This window comes from Catharus ustulatus, chromosome 1, assembly GCF_009819885.2.
Source record: "Catharus ustulatus isolate bCatUst1 chromosome 1, bCatUst1.pri.v2, whole genome shotgun sequence".
Lineage (NCBI taxonomy): Eukaryota > Metazoa > Chordata > Aves > Passeriformes > Turdidae > Catharus > Catharus ustulatus.
Genome location: NC_046221.1, coordinates 113,888,093 through 113,904,996, shown reverse-complemented (window position 1 = coordinate 113,904,996; position 16,904 = coordinate 113,888,093). Strand labels below are relative to the sequence as shown.

Here is a 16,904-nt window from a genome sequence, read left to right as displayed (position 1 = left end):
CCCAATGTTTTGTTCACTTTCAGCCACCTTTGGGGTGAAGTGTCCCAGTCTGATGAAGGTAACTGCAAGATCTGTGCTGCTTGGCATCACTGTTTGAAGTCCTTACCAGGTGTCCCAGAAGAAATCATCTCTTGCCTCTGAGGGCACAGCAAATTTATTTAGGCTTCGCCCGTGACTGCAGGAGTTTGTCTTGAGAGAAGGTTGCTAGAGTTTTTGAACAGAGCTGACCTGAGGTTCTAGGAACACAGAAGCTGCTGAGGTCAGCAGATTGCCTCGAGGAACAAATCAGCTCTGGTCCCAAGTCTACATCATCTGTGCCAGAGCCATAGAAAATGAGACTTGCTCCTGCTGCTGCTTTCACCAAGGCAGAGTCACTGCTGGGAGGGAAAAGAGGCAAATCCCACCTCTTGTCAGCTGTGGGATGAAGGAAATCTGATTCTACAGCATCCTTTTATGCCTCTGTCAGATCTGTCCCCTATCTTTTCTGTGTCAAATGTGCTCTTGCCCTGAACCCAAACGTCCACCACTGCCCTTCACTAGGAGAACAGAGTACAAATTTGTGCTGTTAAGAATAATTCACCTGTTTTGGATATAGAGCTCATGAATATGCATGTGCCAAAGGAACATCAATGGATCAGGGCTACAGGAATGTTCCTACAGTGACTCTTTCTATCCACTGTGTCTGCTGATGGGAAAAACTGCAGGCAACCAGACCATATCTTCCTCTGTTAAATGCTCCTCTCAGCAAAATTTAGACAGTTTGACAATAGGATGGCTTTAGGACTCTAAAGGTTTGGCTAACTGCCAACAAACTTAGAGGGCACACAGCAATTGTTAGAGGAAAGTACAACCTGAGTGGGAGTAATTTCAGAATTATTTCATATTCTTTTGTAGTACAACTCGATCCCCCCACCTTTTCCTGTTGCTCACTGTTGTTCCATCTTATGTGGCTTGGTTAACCCAGCCCAGCTCTGATATCCCAGTATCAAATGTTCCCTGATACAGCAGTGACAGTGGTTCAAAAAGACCAAGACAGGATGCTAATGGGGGAAAGAGCCATTTGTTTGATCTGGATTTCTGTGGGGTTTGGTTGGAGTTCTTTTTGGCAGAGGAGGTGATCTTTACTCAATAAAAATGTCCACAGTGAAATTTTACTTCTCTCTGTTATGACTTTGCAAGTTATCATGGGTCAGACTAGTTGTCACGAGTCCAAGAAGAGTTCCCCTCAACATTGCTAATTTTGCTAATGTGGTGGTAGATTTTCTAAAGCTCCCGCTCTCTCCTAGAAAATCTTCGTGACCCTGAGCTGTGTATCAACATTAAGGTCTCACATATATCATTAGGTCACAGCAGCAGCCTTGGCATCCTTGCAGTTTACTGAGAATGTCATTTAAAAATATAATAGTTAGTTGAATGATGGTTGATTTCACAGAGCAAGGGGACTTTCTATTTCTTGCATTGGGAAACTAAGCCAAATATGTGATTCTGATTATTCTACCGGAAAGTTTTTAGCTCTTGTGCCCAGATTACTAATATTTTCCCCCAAGGTGTATGCATTTTGCAGCAAGCACAAACAGAGTGGCATGGATCACCAGAAGCTCTCAGATGACTGCAAACAGCTGAGACTGAATTCTCCTTTCCCCAGTCTATTTGCTAAGCCTTATTCTGTTGGCAGATTCAACAGAGTCAACCCAGGCAGTGTCAGCCCAGAACAGAAGGATGCTCTTCATGGCTGGATGCAAAAGGACAGGTGCAACCAGTGGACTCAGATTCTCTTTTCTTGCTTTTGGAGTGCTTCTTGAAGTACTTTGCAGGATTAGGTAATAGATGCTTTATAGTAATAGGTAATTTCCACAGGATAAAAGTTTGTTCTCCATTATCCAGCTGAGTGTCTTCAAGCTGGTTATGCCAATACAAGAAAATCCCTGTCCATTTCTGCGTACTATTCTGTGATTTGGCAACATTTTACACACACTTGAGAGATACACTCTTTTAGCACCATGTAAAACAATTGTGTCATCAAAGCCAGAAGTTCTGTTAAGTGTTTTTGATTGTTTCCTCAGTCGGTTTTCAGCTGAAGTGGTTTTTTTGCTTTGGTTTATTTTTTTATTCCAGTCGAAGTTGTAGAACATTCACAACATTTTCTGTTTGTTTCATGTCCTTTCTGCAAAGCAGAAGAAATCGAGAAGAATGATTCTCTCTCTGAGGTTAAAATGAAGGATAAATCTTTCATACAGACAAGTGATAGCTTGCCTACTGCCTACTAAAATAATCATTAATGCATAGGACTTTGAGAAACTACTACTGTAGGGCCAATATTTGCCACCACAATGCTTATGTTCACATTATGCTGCAAAGTGTTGTTTTGTGGACAGAAAGTATAAAGAAATAAAGGCCTGGCAAAATTCCCCAACGTGGAGGTGGTTTGTAGCTTCCATGTGTTTCTGGTACTGCTGCAGAGAGCAGGAATTCTCAACATGACTTCCTAGAATAGTACCAGGCTTCTTGGACTTCACAGAGCTTAAGAGCCAGGCAGACAGGTGCCCCTGCAAGGGTCAAACTCCTTCTGTTGAGCACCCAAAAGGTCTCTTGGTTTGTATTCTCCATGCAACAAAATTTCAGCAGCACCAGTGAGTGAGAATGGTTATAAAAGTCCTGGGTGGACAGGCTAGCCCATGAGCATCCCACCATGTGCTTCTGGCAGGATATAGCACCAGAATCATTTCCCTGTATGATTTTGGACGTGACCAAAGGAAAGCAGGCAGGTTCAAACAGATGTCCTGTCTGTGGATGCTAATTAGTGCTCTGACCTCAGTAGGACATCAGGATTTTTCTAGTTTATTCATCTGTGTGTGTGCTTCTCTCTACCCACCCCCAATTAGCCCAGGCACTAGTGGCCAAACTGGAATTCAGTAGCCAAAATCCTGTCCCCACCTCCTATTTGGGATCTGACAAACTCATTTTAAGCAATGGATTAACAAAATGAATTTACAACTTCCTTTGAAGTACAGCGCCTGCCCAAAAAAACGTTAAAAATTGTTCCAGATACTTTGATCCATTTTGCTTTACAAACAAAGCTCCTATAATTCATCCTTTACACTTTAGATATGACTGACATTCCTAAGTACTTAAACTCCACTACTTTCTGATTGAATAAAACTAGTTCTTAGAGAATATTATGAAACATTTTAGTGTAAGCCAAGCCAAATATATCTTGCTGGACAAAAAAGAAAGCTTAAAAATTTGGAAACTCCAGTGAAAATAGAAGAACTAAGATGATTAAATGCTCTGTCTGGAGTTGTGCAGAACAATCCAAGGGTAGCTGTTGAAAACACAGTTCAGAGAAGGAGATTTTGGTAAAGTATCCAGAAAGTATTATCTAGCTAGTCTTAAGGAAAAGAAAAACGTGGTACAGGAAATATGAATAGAAAGAATGTATTTCCCTTCACTCTACCACTAGTGTGCCAGAAAGACTGAAGGTCAGCTGTTCAGAACATTGTGTTCACTAACTCTAATTTAATTATCTACATAAGCAGCCATGTTTGCAAATGGCTGAGGACCAAGCAGCTCCCATGGAAACCATATCAGGTGCAAGCCTGTTTAAAAGTACAGCTGGCTTAAATACCTATACAACCATTTTTGAGTGCAGAGACCTTCTGATAATCAGAACAAAAAAAGTTCTTGGTTCTGAGAACTCGAAGAAATCTGGGTATGAATTTCTTGAAGTAGCTCTTTGTGGTGTTTTGACTCTTCTAAACATATTGCCAAAGAGGTAGCAAAAATGGCTTCTGTAGGATTTGGATGGTGATTTTTTATTAAGAAATTATGTGAGGCAAAGGATTCAGTAATTTAGAGACCTGTCCAGAAAACCAATTCAAGCTGTCAGCTCAGTTCTCAGAGGCAATTTCATCTGGGAAATCCCAGGAGTTCCAACCACCAGTGTTCAGAATAAAATCTTAATCATATCTTAAAATTACAGGGATTTCTTCTTCCTAAAATTACAAAACTGTGGATCGCCACCTGATTTCCAAGTATTTACAGAGCAATAATTCAAGGTTTCAAAGTTGTCTGCCAAAGTCTAATTTTAAACCTCTCAGTTCCAGCATATGGAGGAGGAAACTCCAACCAAGAATCGTGAGGCTCTGAGATTTGGCAACCCCTGTTGTCAAGATGCTTCTGTTGAGGCCAAATCCATAGGAATGGAATTGAAAGAAAGACCCTGTTATCTCTCACCAGCTCTTCAAACTATCCACCCCCCAAGAAACTCTCGATTGGAATAGGATGTTGGTCTGTTTGGAGAGAGATTAAATTGTTCAGAGCTGCTTGGGAATTAACAAACTTCCTCCTCTAACGTGGCGTATTTCTGAGCCAGGTGGAGGACACCATGTGAGGTTCTTGTAGGACCTGGAGTTGGCACAAAGAACAACGTTTTCAAGTCTGCACATATATCTGAGTTACCAGGGCTCAATAATAATTTTCTGGCAGATTAGTCCTGCCCTACAGCAGGTTTCTATGATCACTAAAGCCAGAATGAAAGCAATGGGTCTGGATTTCACACTTTATATCCTTCCACACTGAAGCTTTGATTTTAGACAATCCTTTTTTATTTTTATTTTTTTTTCTTTTGACACCCATCAGCAAGAACGAGTGTGACAATTCACAGGTAAACAGCAGAGTAAACTGAAGGAACAGGTCCATAACAGAGCAAGTGACACACTCATAACTTGAAGGAAAATATCCAGAATAACTTGATAAACCTTTGCCAAGATTGCTAATGGAGAGATCAAGCACTGCAAATTGCAAATGTGACCTTGTTTTGTCCAAGGCAAAGGAAGACCTTGTAATTTTTCTCTTGCTTATTTCAACAATGCTCATTTCTACTAAAACCAGAGCCTTTACTAGCAAATAACTACCTGCTTGTAGTTGTATAATTCAGTTCATGAAGTTCAGTCTTGGCTCTAGGATTTTTTAGATTATTTAAATTTATTTTATGATACCATTTTTTCTGTAAAAAGAAATTGAGTTTTAGCCTTGATCGTCAAATAATAAGAAAACTTTGATTCAAGCTCAGCTTAGCCTTTCAGTGATAGAAAAAACAAGGTTTTTCAAAGCATAGTGTAATTCAGGGATGGACAAAAAAAGCTTTGCAGTTAAGCATTCTCAGCAGTTGCAGAAGTGGTTTGTTGGGGTTTTTTTAATGCCAAACTCCTACAAAATACTGATGCTTACCAGATGCTAGAAGGTATTTTTCATCTGTTTTATTACCTGATGCTGAAAAAAGAGAGGTGCATCCAATACATCCAGTCTTTTTTACTAAACTTTATCAATTTTCTTTATATTTTCTCTGAATCATTTTAGGTTTTCTACTTTTCCAGGCTTTACTCTCTATAACTTAAAATGGAGCAAATGCAGGTGCAAACTGAAAGGTCTTTTATGGCCTCTGGCTTTAAACCTCAAACAAAAGTCCTGACAGTACCCTGAGGCTTTTCCCCCAGTTTCACAGGAAGACAGATACAGTGGGAACATTTAATTCATGCAAGTACTTTTGTATAAAGGACTTTACTTATTTTTTTAATTTTTTAATATTTTTCCACATGCTCTACCATTTTTTTCTTGGTATGAATTAAATCACTCTGATGAAGAAGGTGATTGGGTCTGGCAGTAAACATTGCTGTACTTTTTTTATCCCAGTACTCTTCTTTCATATGACCTATGAATTTATTCCCTTCTACTCGAATGCTGCTTTACAAGTTAGTGTAACTTAAAATTCAACAGCAACGGAAAGGTGGGTCTGGGTGACAGCCTGAGCAGGGCTCTGACACTGTTTAACAGTATGTTTACACCCTTTGTGGGCTTCCGTTGAACTCACACAACTCTAAAGTTGCTTAAATTGGGTTTGTGTCAACCCAGCTGAGATAACTCAATTGAGAAAAGAAAATCCAAGAAGACAGACCATTGGTACTGAGGGTTTTGCTATATAAATACCTGAAAGGGAATTTCCAAATTCATGATGACACAGACATAATACTGGTGGAAAAGGGGAATAATCAGTTTATTTCAGTCACTAAATCAAAACAAAAGTATATTGACAGTGAATTCATGGTATAAAGAGGCTTTAAAGCCACTAGTTGATGGTCAAAAGAAGATTCCCTTTTCCATGCTGGGCTGTAGGCCAGCTGTTGTCCTGTCCCTTGAGGACCCCATGCTCTGAGAAAAGCCTGGTATGAATAAGTTGCACAGGCTGTAAAGCTCTACCTCTGGCCCTGTGCGGGAATCAGTGCCCAGCACAGCTCATGGCAACACAGAAACTTTGGGTCACGCAATGGGGATGGTAAAAGGAACCAAGACAAAATCCATGTGGTACAGAAACAAGTTGGAAAGTGCACTTCTTCAGAGTCTTGTTATATTACATTCTTGTTTGGATTTGGTTTTGTTTTTTCCTTTTTTCTTAAAGGAATGTTTAAGGAATTTTCTCAACCAAAACTTGTTACCATATAACCAGTTGTCCTTCCCTGCATTTCTAGACCTCTTCCAGCCCAGTGTGACTTCCAGCCTGAGCTCATAGTTCAAAATGAATGTTTACTGGAAGACTGTGATTAGAAAATAGGATTTCAAGAACTCCATATCCAATACAGAATAAAGTTATGCTTTATTACACAGTACTTAAAACACTGTATGAAGTGAAAACTTGTGCTTAGACCTACAACAAATAAGCTTTGTGGTTTCACAGGGATCTCTCTCTTTGGAGCTCCCTTTCTTAAGTTACTAACTTGGTCCTTCTGAATTTCCGTCACCTTCATGTAGGATGTAAGGACTCAGTTGAGAAGGAATAAAAACTAACCAATTATCAGCCTGGATAGAAAGAGCTCTTTCTCCCTCCACAGAGACCAAACTTCGTGCCACTAACACAGCAGGTTGCTTGGTGTCAGTAGTTCATAGAAATGATCAGACAACCACTTAGAGCAAATTTAACCAGCTACCACTGTGCCACACAGACCGGCCAATTTGCTTCAAGTGCCCTCAACGCCAGAGAAGCAAAGACAAACACAAACTGAAATACAGCTAAATAACAGCATTAATGTATCTCCTGGCAACTTACCTGCAGCACATTTTAAAAGACCCTTAAAACCCTTTATGCAGCACAATGCGATTTATTACCTGCCTCTCTCCAGGCTGTCTGACAACATAGCTCTTCTATATTTTTAGAAGTAAAAATGCTCCAGCTGCTTGACACTGAAAATAAAGGTGATTTGCAAAGTCCTGCCTTGTAATTTGGCAAGCACTGAATGTGTGCTTTCTTACAAAGATGATGGCTCGGGTTTTCTCTGGTTTATTTTGAAAACAAAGCAATCGGGAAACAAATCGTGGCCTCAGCAGCAGAAATATTGCTTTTGTAAAAGGATAAAAAAAAAAAAAAAAACAGTGAATGAGTAACGGCAAATACCTGCGGGAAGAAAAAAAAAAACATAGGAGCGTACTGGGGAAATAGGCTTTCAGTTGGCACCGGGGAGCTTCTCAAGGGGGCTGGCTTGATGCTGCCTTCAGTTTCACAAGGTTTGGGTGGTAGCTGGTGCTTTGATATGTGCAACTACTACTAACATTTCAAAATATGACAATCTAAGAGGTGAAATAGCTTTTGTATTTTAAAATCCATTAAGAACAGCTGCAACTTAGTGCTGATGGATACATCCTCACTTTACTAAATCAGCGTCTCCTTTGTTGAGTTATATGAAGCTGTTTCATTGCCACACAGATGGGAGATGCTAAAAAAAAAAAAAAAGGAAAATAAAGGAGATTTAAAATCTGTTATAGCACACTACATGTTAGCATTAGCTGTCCCTAGTATGAAGAAGTAATGAAACAAGTAGAAATATCATATACAAAAATAACAGAGTAAAATAAAAATGGAATTAGCATTTGAAGTGACAGTTCTGAAATGCTAAAAAAGCTTATCTCAAAACTGCATGTTTCTGGGTGGGAGAAGGATTTCTAGGACATGCTTTTTCCCTAAGTGAATTTTCCAAGAGTCCCAAGTGTTATTTGCCTTCTAGTTCTGTAGTGTCAATATGGATTTCTCATACCAATTTCCACATAGCCTGTCTCTACAGTGAAAACATCTTGTGTTTAGAATATGTATTAAGACATTTAAAGAAAATGTTTATTGTATTTAAACTAACAGTAAAATTGTACATGGAGAAACAGTTACTATCTTTAAAAAATGCCAGGTGGCCAGCATTAGGGTTAACCCACCAGCTTGTTTTAAGCACTGTTTTTAAAATAAACTTTTCTAGATGCCTAGACAGGATCCTAAGAAGCAAACGGACCCAATGTTTTTTCTTTTTTTTCTTGGCGTTTGGGGGTATTCCAGTTTAGTTCCTCGTGAAGCCTCATGATGAAACACGTTCCAGCACTCACCGAAGCATGAAGGTTTAGGTGTCTGTAAGTGAAATAACCACTTACAGAGGCTACGGAGAAGTAGATTGTGTTAGTCTGAAGGAGAATTAGACTGTGGAAAGCTTTAGCACAATAGTCGATTGTCAAAGAACACAACTCTAGCAAGCTCTCTGCTTGCCAGGAGCGAGGCCAGGGGCAAGAGTAGCTTAAAAAAAGAAGTGAAGAAAGACTTGAAACTATTTGCTAATGTGGTAACAAGCACTACCTTTATTGTAAACCAACTGACTCATGGAGAAGGTTGTTTTGGTTTTTAAACTGGCATGCTCATTCTGTGGCATATGAACTGATCTCAAGTACGCATAAGGATAATCTTTAGTGAGGCCAGTCCATTATTAGTGTTCTGTGGGTTTCACATCTTCTTTACTGACAGCAGTAATAAAATGTATTCTCCAAGTGCGGACAGGACCTATTTGAGAATCAGCCTCAAACCTTACGTCCTAGGGGAGAATGCAGAATGCTGTCTATGCCTGCACAGAGCTCTCAGCAGGATAAACCCCTGATTAGTGATGTGGAGGGTGGAGTGGATGTAAGTTTAATGTTATATGCCAGCTCACATTAGACAACCTTGTGCAACTCTGTCAGTTTTGGAATGCAGTTCGATTACCTTATCTAACTGGAGAGCTTGAACAATAGGATTTAAACTTCTGGAATACACCTGACTAGGCTAAGTGCTATTTTTAGGAACATAGGTAACATACATGTGTGTGATTATCTTACCTGTATGCATATAGGTTGTAGAGGTATATAACTTATGCATGTCTCTTCCCAGTTATGGGCACCTGCAGCACTCTGAACACCTCACTTGCCACTCTCTGAATTCCCCCTGGCTGCTGAGGTGCTTCCAGTTGATGTGTGTAATACGGATGCTCCGTATACATTTTTCCCCTCCAACCTCACTGCAAGTTCTTTATGTCCTTTATACTTACTATTCGTATACCGGGCTGCATATTCATCTGCAAGTCTGTCAGCATAGTTCACCTCCTGTGATCAGAAAATGGTGATTAAATGAACATCCAAGTACAGAAGCTGTCAACCTGGTGCTCGTCTTTTTTAAAGTTAAAAAAATATTCAATTACCTTTTGCACTCATATGGCTCTGAAAAGGTCTTTAAAAAAAAAGTGGTTTCCACGATCTTAAGACAGAATCAAAGGTCAATGCCGATCACGTAATTTTTAGCATTTACGGGAACAATAAAGAAAAATAATCTCTGTAAAAAAAAGTTTATGCTGCAAGCCCTGCAGTTCTCTGTCTTCTAAGGTGGGTTGTAATAGCTCCTAAAAGGAGCTTGTCTGGGGCATTTAGCTTTTAACCACAACAAGGTATTGTTTATTTTATCTATCTGTTTCATCATCTTCTCCATCTCATGGGAAGGTCTTTGAGACTGTTTCAGGATTAGGTTACAGATGAAGTATGACAAGGGAAAAAAACCCTTATTTATACGCGCATAGGCGAAAAAAGTGCAGAATTTTATACGTGTGCCATCGACCTAAGAGGGAACATAATCCGCTCTAAAACTACAGAGTGAGCACAACTTCTGTAGTGCGTGCAACAACTTTGACCTCCGTGTAATTACTCCAGGCTTACATCAATATAACAGTGCCGGGTTTCTCTTCAATTATTTCCCGGGAGTGGCAGGCTCTCTTCCCGCAGTGCTTATTTATTTCGAATTGGCCTAATTTGCTCAACAATTTGCACATCCCTTCTTTGGCATCCCCGGACGGCGGGAGCTGGTCCGGTACGCCCCGTCCGTGGCCGTCGGTCCCTGCCCCAGGGGAGCGGCCACGGGGCTCGGCCCCGCCCAGCACCGAGCCCCCCCAGAGGGAACCACCACGGCTGGGGCCCGGCGCTGAGCAATTCTTACGGATGAGTAAGCAGCAAATGTGGTAACTCAGGCCAACAGCTCTGCAATTAGGGCTATAATTTCAGGTGTAGCCAGCAGTCGAAATGAATATTTATTTCATCGTCCCGAATAAAAGAAATGGCCCGGCTAAACAGCACGGGGAGTTCTGTGGGGTAGTTTGGTTCGGAGAGTGGGGGTGCTCCCAGCGGGGACCGACCTGGTCCCATCCCGAGTGGGACAGGCTCCCTCTCCCCGCGGTGCGCGGCCCTAGGCTTATGCCCTCGCTCCTGCCCTCGCCCAGCCCGGCCAGGGACCCTTCCCGGGAAGGAAGGGTAAGGAAGGCAGCGTGCAGCCGGCCGCCTTCCCGGGGCAGAGCCGGGCGGGACGGAGCGCCCCGCGGGCGCGCTCGGGGCGGGGGGCTCGGGCCGGCGGGGGCAGGGCTGGGCTGAGCCGGGGCTCCGCGCCCCCCGCCCGCGCTGCGCCGCTCCGGGGCTCCCCTCTGCCAAAACACCCTCAAAGTGCCCTGTTGAGTCCGGCGGCTCCGCACCCCGGCGCGGTTGCGGGAGTGCCCTCGGGTTTCGCTCCGTGGCTGAAGACAGTAGCGGAGGAAGGACGCGGGCGCGATGGGAGGCAGCGGCGGCACGGGGGGGCTGAGGCCCCTCCGGCTGCCCTGAGGTCTGCAGCCCCAGCGAGCAAGAGGGCGGCCCGGAGCGCCCGTCAGCCCCCGAGTCCTTATTGCTCCCTCTCCGCAGCCAACCTCGCCGGGGCTCCCGCAAGCCAAGCGAGCGCCGCGGCTACCGACTGGCTGTTCCCGGGCGGACTCCGAGCCGCACGGATGCAATGCCCCGAGCGTCCTTCTCCTCCCGAGCCCCTCGACCGAAATCCGGGCGCCCGATCAAAGGTGCGAGGTCGGCGGCGGGCGATGTCGCGGCAGCACGGCAGGCGGGGAGCGGGGCCGGCTCCTCCGCCCGCTCCCCGGCAGCATCCTAGCGAGGTCTGAGCCGTGCTGCGGACAGCCTGAGTCTTTTGTGTGTGTGTGTGTTTGGGTTTTGATTGGTTTTTTGTTTGGTTTTTCTTTTCTTCGTTTTGCGGGTTTTGTTTTTGGTTTTGGTTTTTTTTTCTTTTTGGTCTGTGTTTAAGTTACTGTAGAACGAGGAGGTGCGAGGCGTCGTAGCAGCTCGGTGGCGGTCCGTCCCTACCGAAAGAGCCGCTCCCCAGGCGGAGCGCTTTCTTTTTCGGGGATGGGGAGGTGGGACGGGCGCCGGGGGTGGCGGGGGAACCTCCGGGCCGGGGCGCACCTGCCCGGCGGCTCTCCCCGCGCCCGGCGCCCAGCAGCGTTGTTCGACGGGACGGACCCGAGGTGAGCGGCGGGCGCGGTAAGTACCGCTCCCTTTCCCCGCGGTACCCCCTGAGCGCGACTCAGCCTCCTCCCCATCCATCCCAACCTCTCCCGCCCCTTCCCCGGCGCCGCCAGTGGGAGCGCGGCCCCTTTAAGAGCCCGGCTTTGCCTCCCGGTAGCTGAAGGTCATTAAAACACAAAAGCGCTCCAGCGCTGCGGTCCAATATAGCGCATGCGCCCTGCCCGAGGACTGGCAGGGAGACGGCAATATGGCGAGAATGCCTGGCAGCGGCGGCGGCGGCGGAGAGTGGAGCGGCGGCGGCGGAGGGGGCGGCGGACGCGGCGGAGGCGGCGGCAGCAATGCGGGGGACCGGCCGTCCGGCCGCGGCGTCGCCCCCCGCCCGCACCGCTACTGCAGCGCCGGCGAGGAGGAGGAGGGCGAGGAGGAGGATGAGATCCAGGAGGTGCAGATAACGGGGGACGAGGAGGAGGAGGACGGAGCCGATGGGGGGCTGCTGCTGGACGAGGAGGAGGAGGAAGAGGAGATGGGTCTGGAGTGGGACGGCGAGGAGGACACGGAGCCGCTGCCGCCCGCCCCGGGCCGTACGCCGGGCGGCGGCAGCAGCGGCGTCGGGGCTGCCCCGGGGGGAGCCGCGGCGGCTGCCCCGGGGGGCGGCGGCGGCCCCGGGGGGGCGGCGGAGGACGCGGAGCTGGAGGCGGCCCTGCTGCTGCAGCGGCCGGAGCGGGCGCGGCTGAGCGAGAACACGCGGCTGGCCACCCGCTACGCCGTGCGCATCTTCCGCGAGTACCTGAGCGAGAAGGCGCAGAGCCCCGACTTCGAGACCATGGACAAGGGGGCGCTCTGCCGGGTCCTGCGCTCCTTCTACGCCGAGGCGCGCTCCAAGAGCGGACAGCTCTACTCCAAGTCGTCCCTCATCAGCATCCGCAGCTCCCTCAACCGCTACCTCAACGAGCCGCCCTACTGCCGCACCCTCGACCTCACCAAGGACCCCGAGCTCCGCGCCGCCAACCTCACCCTGGCCGCTGTCATCCGCAAGCTGGAGGAGCAGGGCGCCGGGCCGGTGGTGCAGAAGCAGGCCATCACCCGCGCCGACCTCCGCAAGCTCTACACGTGCAGCGTGTTCAGCACCCAGAGCCCTTTCGGGCTCCTCAACAAGGTCTGGTTTGAGACCTGCATGTACTTCTGCACCCGGGGCCGGGAGAACCAGCGGGAGCTGGAGGAGGACTCCTTTGGGCTGGCCGTGGATGAGGATGGACGCAAGTTCGTCTACTTCAAGGCACTGGGGCCCTACCACAAGTCGCGCTCGTCCTCCTGGAGCAAGAAGCGGGCAGAGAGCAGCGACGAGGAGAACCTGCCTCGTATGTATGAGACTGGCACAGAGTTCTGCCCCTACGCGAGCTTTGTCAAGTACCTCTCCAAGCGCAACCCCCTGTGCAAGGCCTTCTTCCAGCGCCCGCGGGACCACTGCAGCGAGGGTGACATCACCTGGTACGAGAACAAGGCCATCGGGAAGAACCTCCTGGGCACCCGCATGCAGATGCTCTCCAAGGCGGCCAAGCTCTCCAAGACCTACACCAACCACTGCATTGGTGCCGTCTCCATTGCCACCCTTAACAGTATCGCTGGCATTGGCACCAAGCTGGGAGGACTGCAGCCGCCCCACCACCACCACCCCCCTCCCCACCACCACCACCTCCTCCACCACCCCGCTGGCGGGGGCTGCTACACCCCTGCTGCCCTCAATGGTGGGCCTCGGCCGCGGCCACCCGCTGCCAACCCCTACGTGCTGCCCAAAGACGGTGACGCTGCGCCAGTGAAAGCAGAAGTGGCCGCCGTGGCCCCGGCCAAGCGGGCGCTCTACGAGGCAGTGTTCCCGGCAGGGGCTGCGGCCGGCGGCGACGCATGTGGGCCCTCTGCCTCCCCCAAAAGACTCTGCCGCCGCCCTGCCGAGCCCCTGGATGCCGCTGCGCCCGCCGTGGTGGTGGTCTCAGTGAAACATGACCCCTTGCCTCACCTTCTCCCCGAAGCAAATGGGCACAGAAGCACCACCTCACCCACAGTAGTTTCACCTGCTATTGTTTCCCCCACACAGGTAACCGGAAAAAGAAAAAAGGAAAAAAAAAAAAAAAAAGTGGCAACCCCTCACTTGCCCCACATAGTCTGCACTGCCCCCTTCCTTTCTTCCCCCAAGGCTGGGCACTGAGGCACACTGCCAGGATTGGGGTGGCTCTTGGGGTCATGCTCACTCTTCAGATGCCCAAAGAGCTCGGATGCGAGTTATCCAATTTACCTGCCCCCCCAATCTCTTCATGCCCTGCCACTGGTCCAGTGGCCACTCACTGTGTGCCTGGGTGTTGGACTCGAATGGTGCCTCGTGCTGCCGTGCTCCCCCTCAGCAGCAGCACTGACAGCTCAGCCCTTTTCCTCCTTTTTATTTATTTTCCCCATCTTTTATTTTTCTTCTTGCAGGAGATGTGACTTGTGAAAGTCGGGCCAGAATAGTAGATAGGGGCATCAGGTATCATTAGTGTGTGTGGTGTTCTTGATGTGCTAATGAACTATTTGAATAACCTCAAATGCAGGAAACAGCCGGGAGAATACTCAATTACACACTAGTAATGAGGGTGTAATTTTAAACTTCAGAAGTTAACAAGAGGGTTAATATGGCAATTGCATTCATCTTGTATTTGTTTATTTAAAATAGCTCTGTGTCCTGGCAGGGATCCTCTTTTTTTTTTTTTAAAGGCAAATTGGCTTTAGTTGCATTAGTTACCATAGTGGCGAAATATACAGTAAGAGCACAATCAAACGGGTTTAGGTGCAGCTTAGCTGTGGAATGAGCCCAAATTTGTGAGATGCGTTTCGTTGAGGTAAAACGATGTTGTCGGAAACGCTGTTGAGCTGTGCCTTAATGTGTGCCTTACAGAGCCCCCTCTGCCGTGTGCCAGCACGTGCTGGTGCCTGCTCCCCATCCCCTCCAAAAGTACTTTCCTCTCGGGTGTTTGAGCGCCGGAGCTAAATTACTTCAATTAAAGACTCGCTGCACCTCTGCAATTGGCTTGAAGTTTGGAAGTCATTCTAACTAAATCTGTAAAGCGCATGCAGTTACGTTGTGCCCCATAAAATACCGCGTTTCAGGCAAGAACTTTACTGCTGGCTGCCCTACATGATTACAAAACCCCTCTGACATTCTTGTGTCAAGTAATAACAGGGATCACAGCTGTCAGCCAGGGAGCGCGGTGCTGGGCAGGCACAGGTATATGACATGCCTGAGCTGTTTCCCGAGTGGAAATACCAGTTCTGGACAGACTGACCCTTTCAAAGAGTTTGCCAACTAATCAACCAGCCTGAAGGCTAATTGGGGTGGGGAAGGGGAGGGCAGAGCTCCCAGTGAATGCCTGCATAAGCATCTATGTTCTTTAAGATACCTGTGACCTTTCTTTCAGGGAAGCTTTTTTTTGGACCACTTCAGTGGAGTGCTGTAGCTTGATCTCCTGCTGTGTGTATCTGGTGTCTCTGAATGGCTTAGAGGCTTGATTAGGTGCAGATAATGTTTTTGTTCTAGCTCATTATTTCAGGTAAAAGCTAATGCTCCTCTCTGTATTTAACCCTAGATTCCTCTTCCCCGTACTTTTAATGATCTTCAAAGTAATTTTGAAACTTCTAGCATAGTTGAGCTTTTTAGGAGGAGCACCGCACTTGGGGCTGGGAAGGGGAAGAGGGAACTGGGCAGAGCAGTCAGTGGCCAGGGACTGTGTGTGTCTTTAACCTGTTAAATGAAGTGTCTTGGTACTTTCAGTTGTCAGACTAGAGAACCCAGTCTCTACCCTAGCCCACAAATCCCTTCACACTTGCATAAAGCTTAGGCGAGGAGAAATCCAGCTGCCGTAGCATTTGTTGCAAAGCTGTACTTCCTACGGGAAGCGTTCGGAGCTGTTATTCTCATTAACAGCGGGCTGAGGGGAGAAAGGGAGAAATAGTTAAAAGAGAGTACACAGGCATCTGCTGTTTTCCTAAGTGTATCAAGAAAGAAAATGAGCAATCAGCAAGGGTACTAGAACTAGACAGTGTGGGCTTTTTTCAGTAATTATATGGAAATATTCACCTCCGTTCACAATTTCATGAGTTAAATGAGATGCTCAGTCACTTTTGTAGCTGAGTCTTGCCTTTGCTGCAAACCTCATTAATTTAAATCTTTAAGAGAAAAAAAATCTTTTTTTTCCCCCCTTTTTTTTATCACCAATTTTTCTGTGTCAATTTTAACTTATGCACTTCTGGGATGTGACAAAATGAAAAAATACTGACTGTGGAATGGATTTCCTTGGGAGAATGTTAATGCAAAACTTTTTCTCTCTAGCTACCTTTTATGATACTTACACTAATCGAGGTCCAGGGCATTTCCTGGGGAAATTAATGACTGGCTGAGGTTAATGGCCCAAGGCATTGCCTCAAGCCATTGACTCTCCCAGTCGGTCATTAATTCCCAGGAAATGCCCTGACCCTCAATCGTTATTGCTTAATTATAAACAAAGAGTTTCTAGGCCTTTTTGCTGAATATATATCATCGAGTACCATGACACTAAATTCCACTGTTGACAAATATTACTGATTCCTTGAAAACATGAAGGTCGTAAGTTTGTGGTTCATTGGTTGTCTTTGTAATTAGTCTTCCAGGGGACAGATTCTGCTGAGCCCAAGGATTTATGCAATACTCCGGTGAAAAAGTGGTGGCATAATGTGTGGGTTTCTTAGCATCTTTGTACTGTGCATTTTGTTGGGGTTTTTTAATAGCATTAAGCAAAGTGTGGAAAATGAAAGTACTAAATGGAGTGTCTTCCATTTGCATTGACTATCTGAGCAAGAATGTTAATTTTATGCTTTTGTGTTGTAGCTCCCATTTTTCATTTTAGCCCCAAATTGTCTTTTCGATGCTGAGTTTGTAGGAGCCTCTTCCAGAGCTCAGGAAACGTACATTAAATGTTCATCTTGATCCAGCTATTGCTTTAGGTTTTAGCCTTAAGAGCAGCATTTATAGTATATTTTCAGCATACAGCACTGCCATCATGGCACAACTTTATTTTCAGTCCTTATTTGCTCTGAAGTGTAGCAATTTTCCTGCCACTGACAGCAGTACTTCAGTTCAAGTTGATGACAGAGAGATGTAATTTGGCTGTTGTTCATCTCCCATGTTGCTGAAAGATGAACAATAGCTAAAGCTTAAACTTTTGATGCTACAATGTGGTGGTAGC

The 16,904-nt window shown here is 46.5% G+C and overlaps 1 protein-coding gene across 4 annotated transcripts in view; it reads left to right on the top strand.

Moving 5' to 3' along the window:
* The window catches only part of KCTD1 (potassium channel tetramerization domain containing 1), a 98,113-nt gene that overhangs the window by 19,893 nt on the left and 61,316 nt on the right, over positions 1-16,904 (top strand). Inside the window, exon 1 of one of the 4 annotated variants that reach the window (XM_033062257.2) lies at positions 10,816-11,195. The exons of 1 other annotated variant lie outside the window; for it this stretch is intronic. In XM_033062257.2, coding sequence (XP_032918148.1) covers positions 11,130-11,195 — 66 coding nt within the window. In that variant the 5' untranslated portion in view covers positions 10,816-11,129. Of the gene's footprint in view, positions 1-10,815; positions 11,196-11,233; positions 11,289-11,595; positions 11,671-16,904 lie in introns of those variants that run through there. 2 more of the 4 variants (XM_033062247.1, XM_033062286.1) reach the window with 2 other exon arrangements.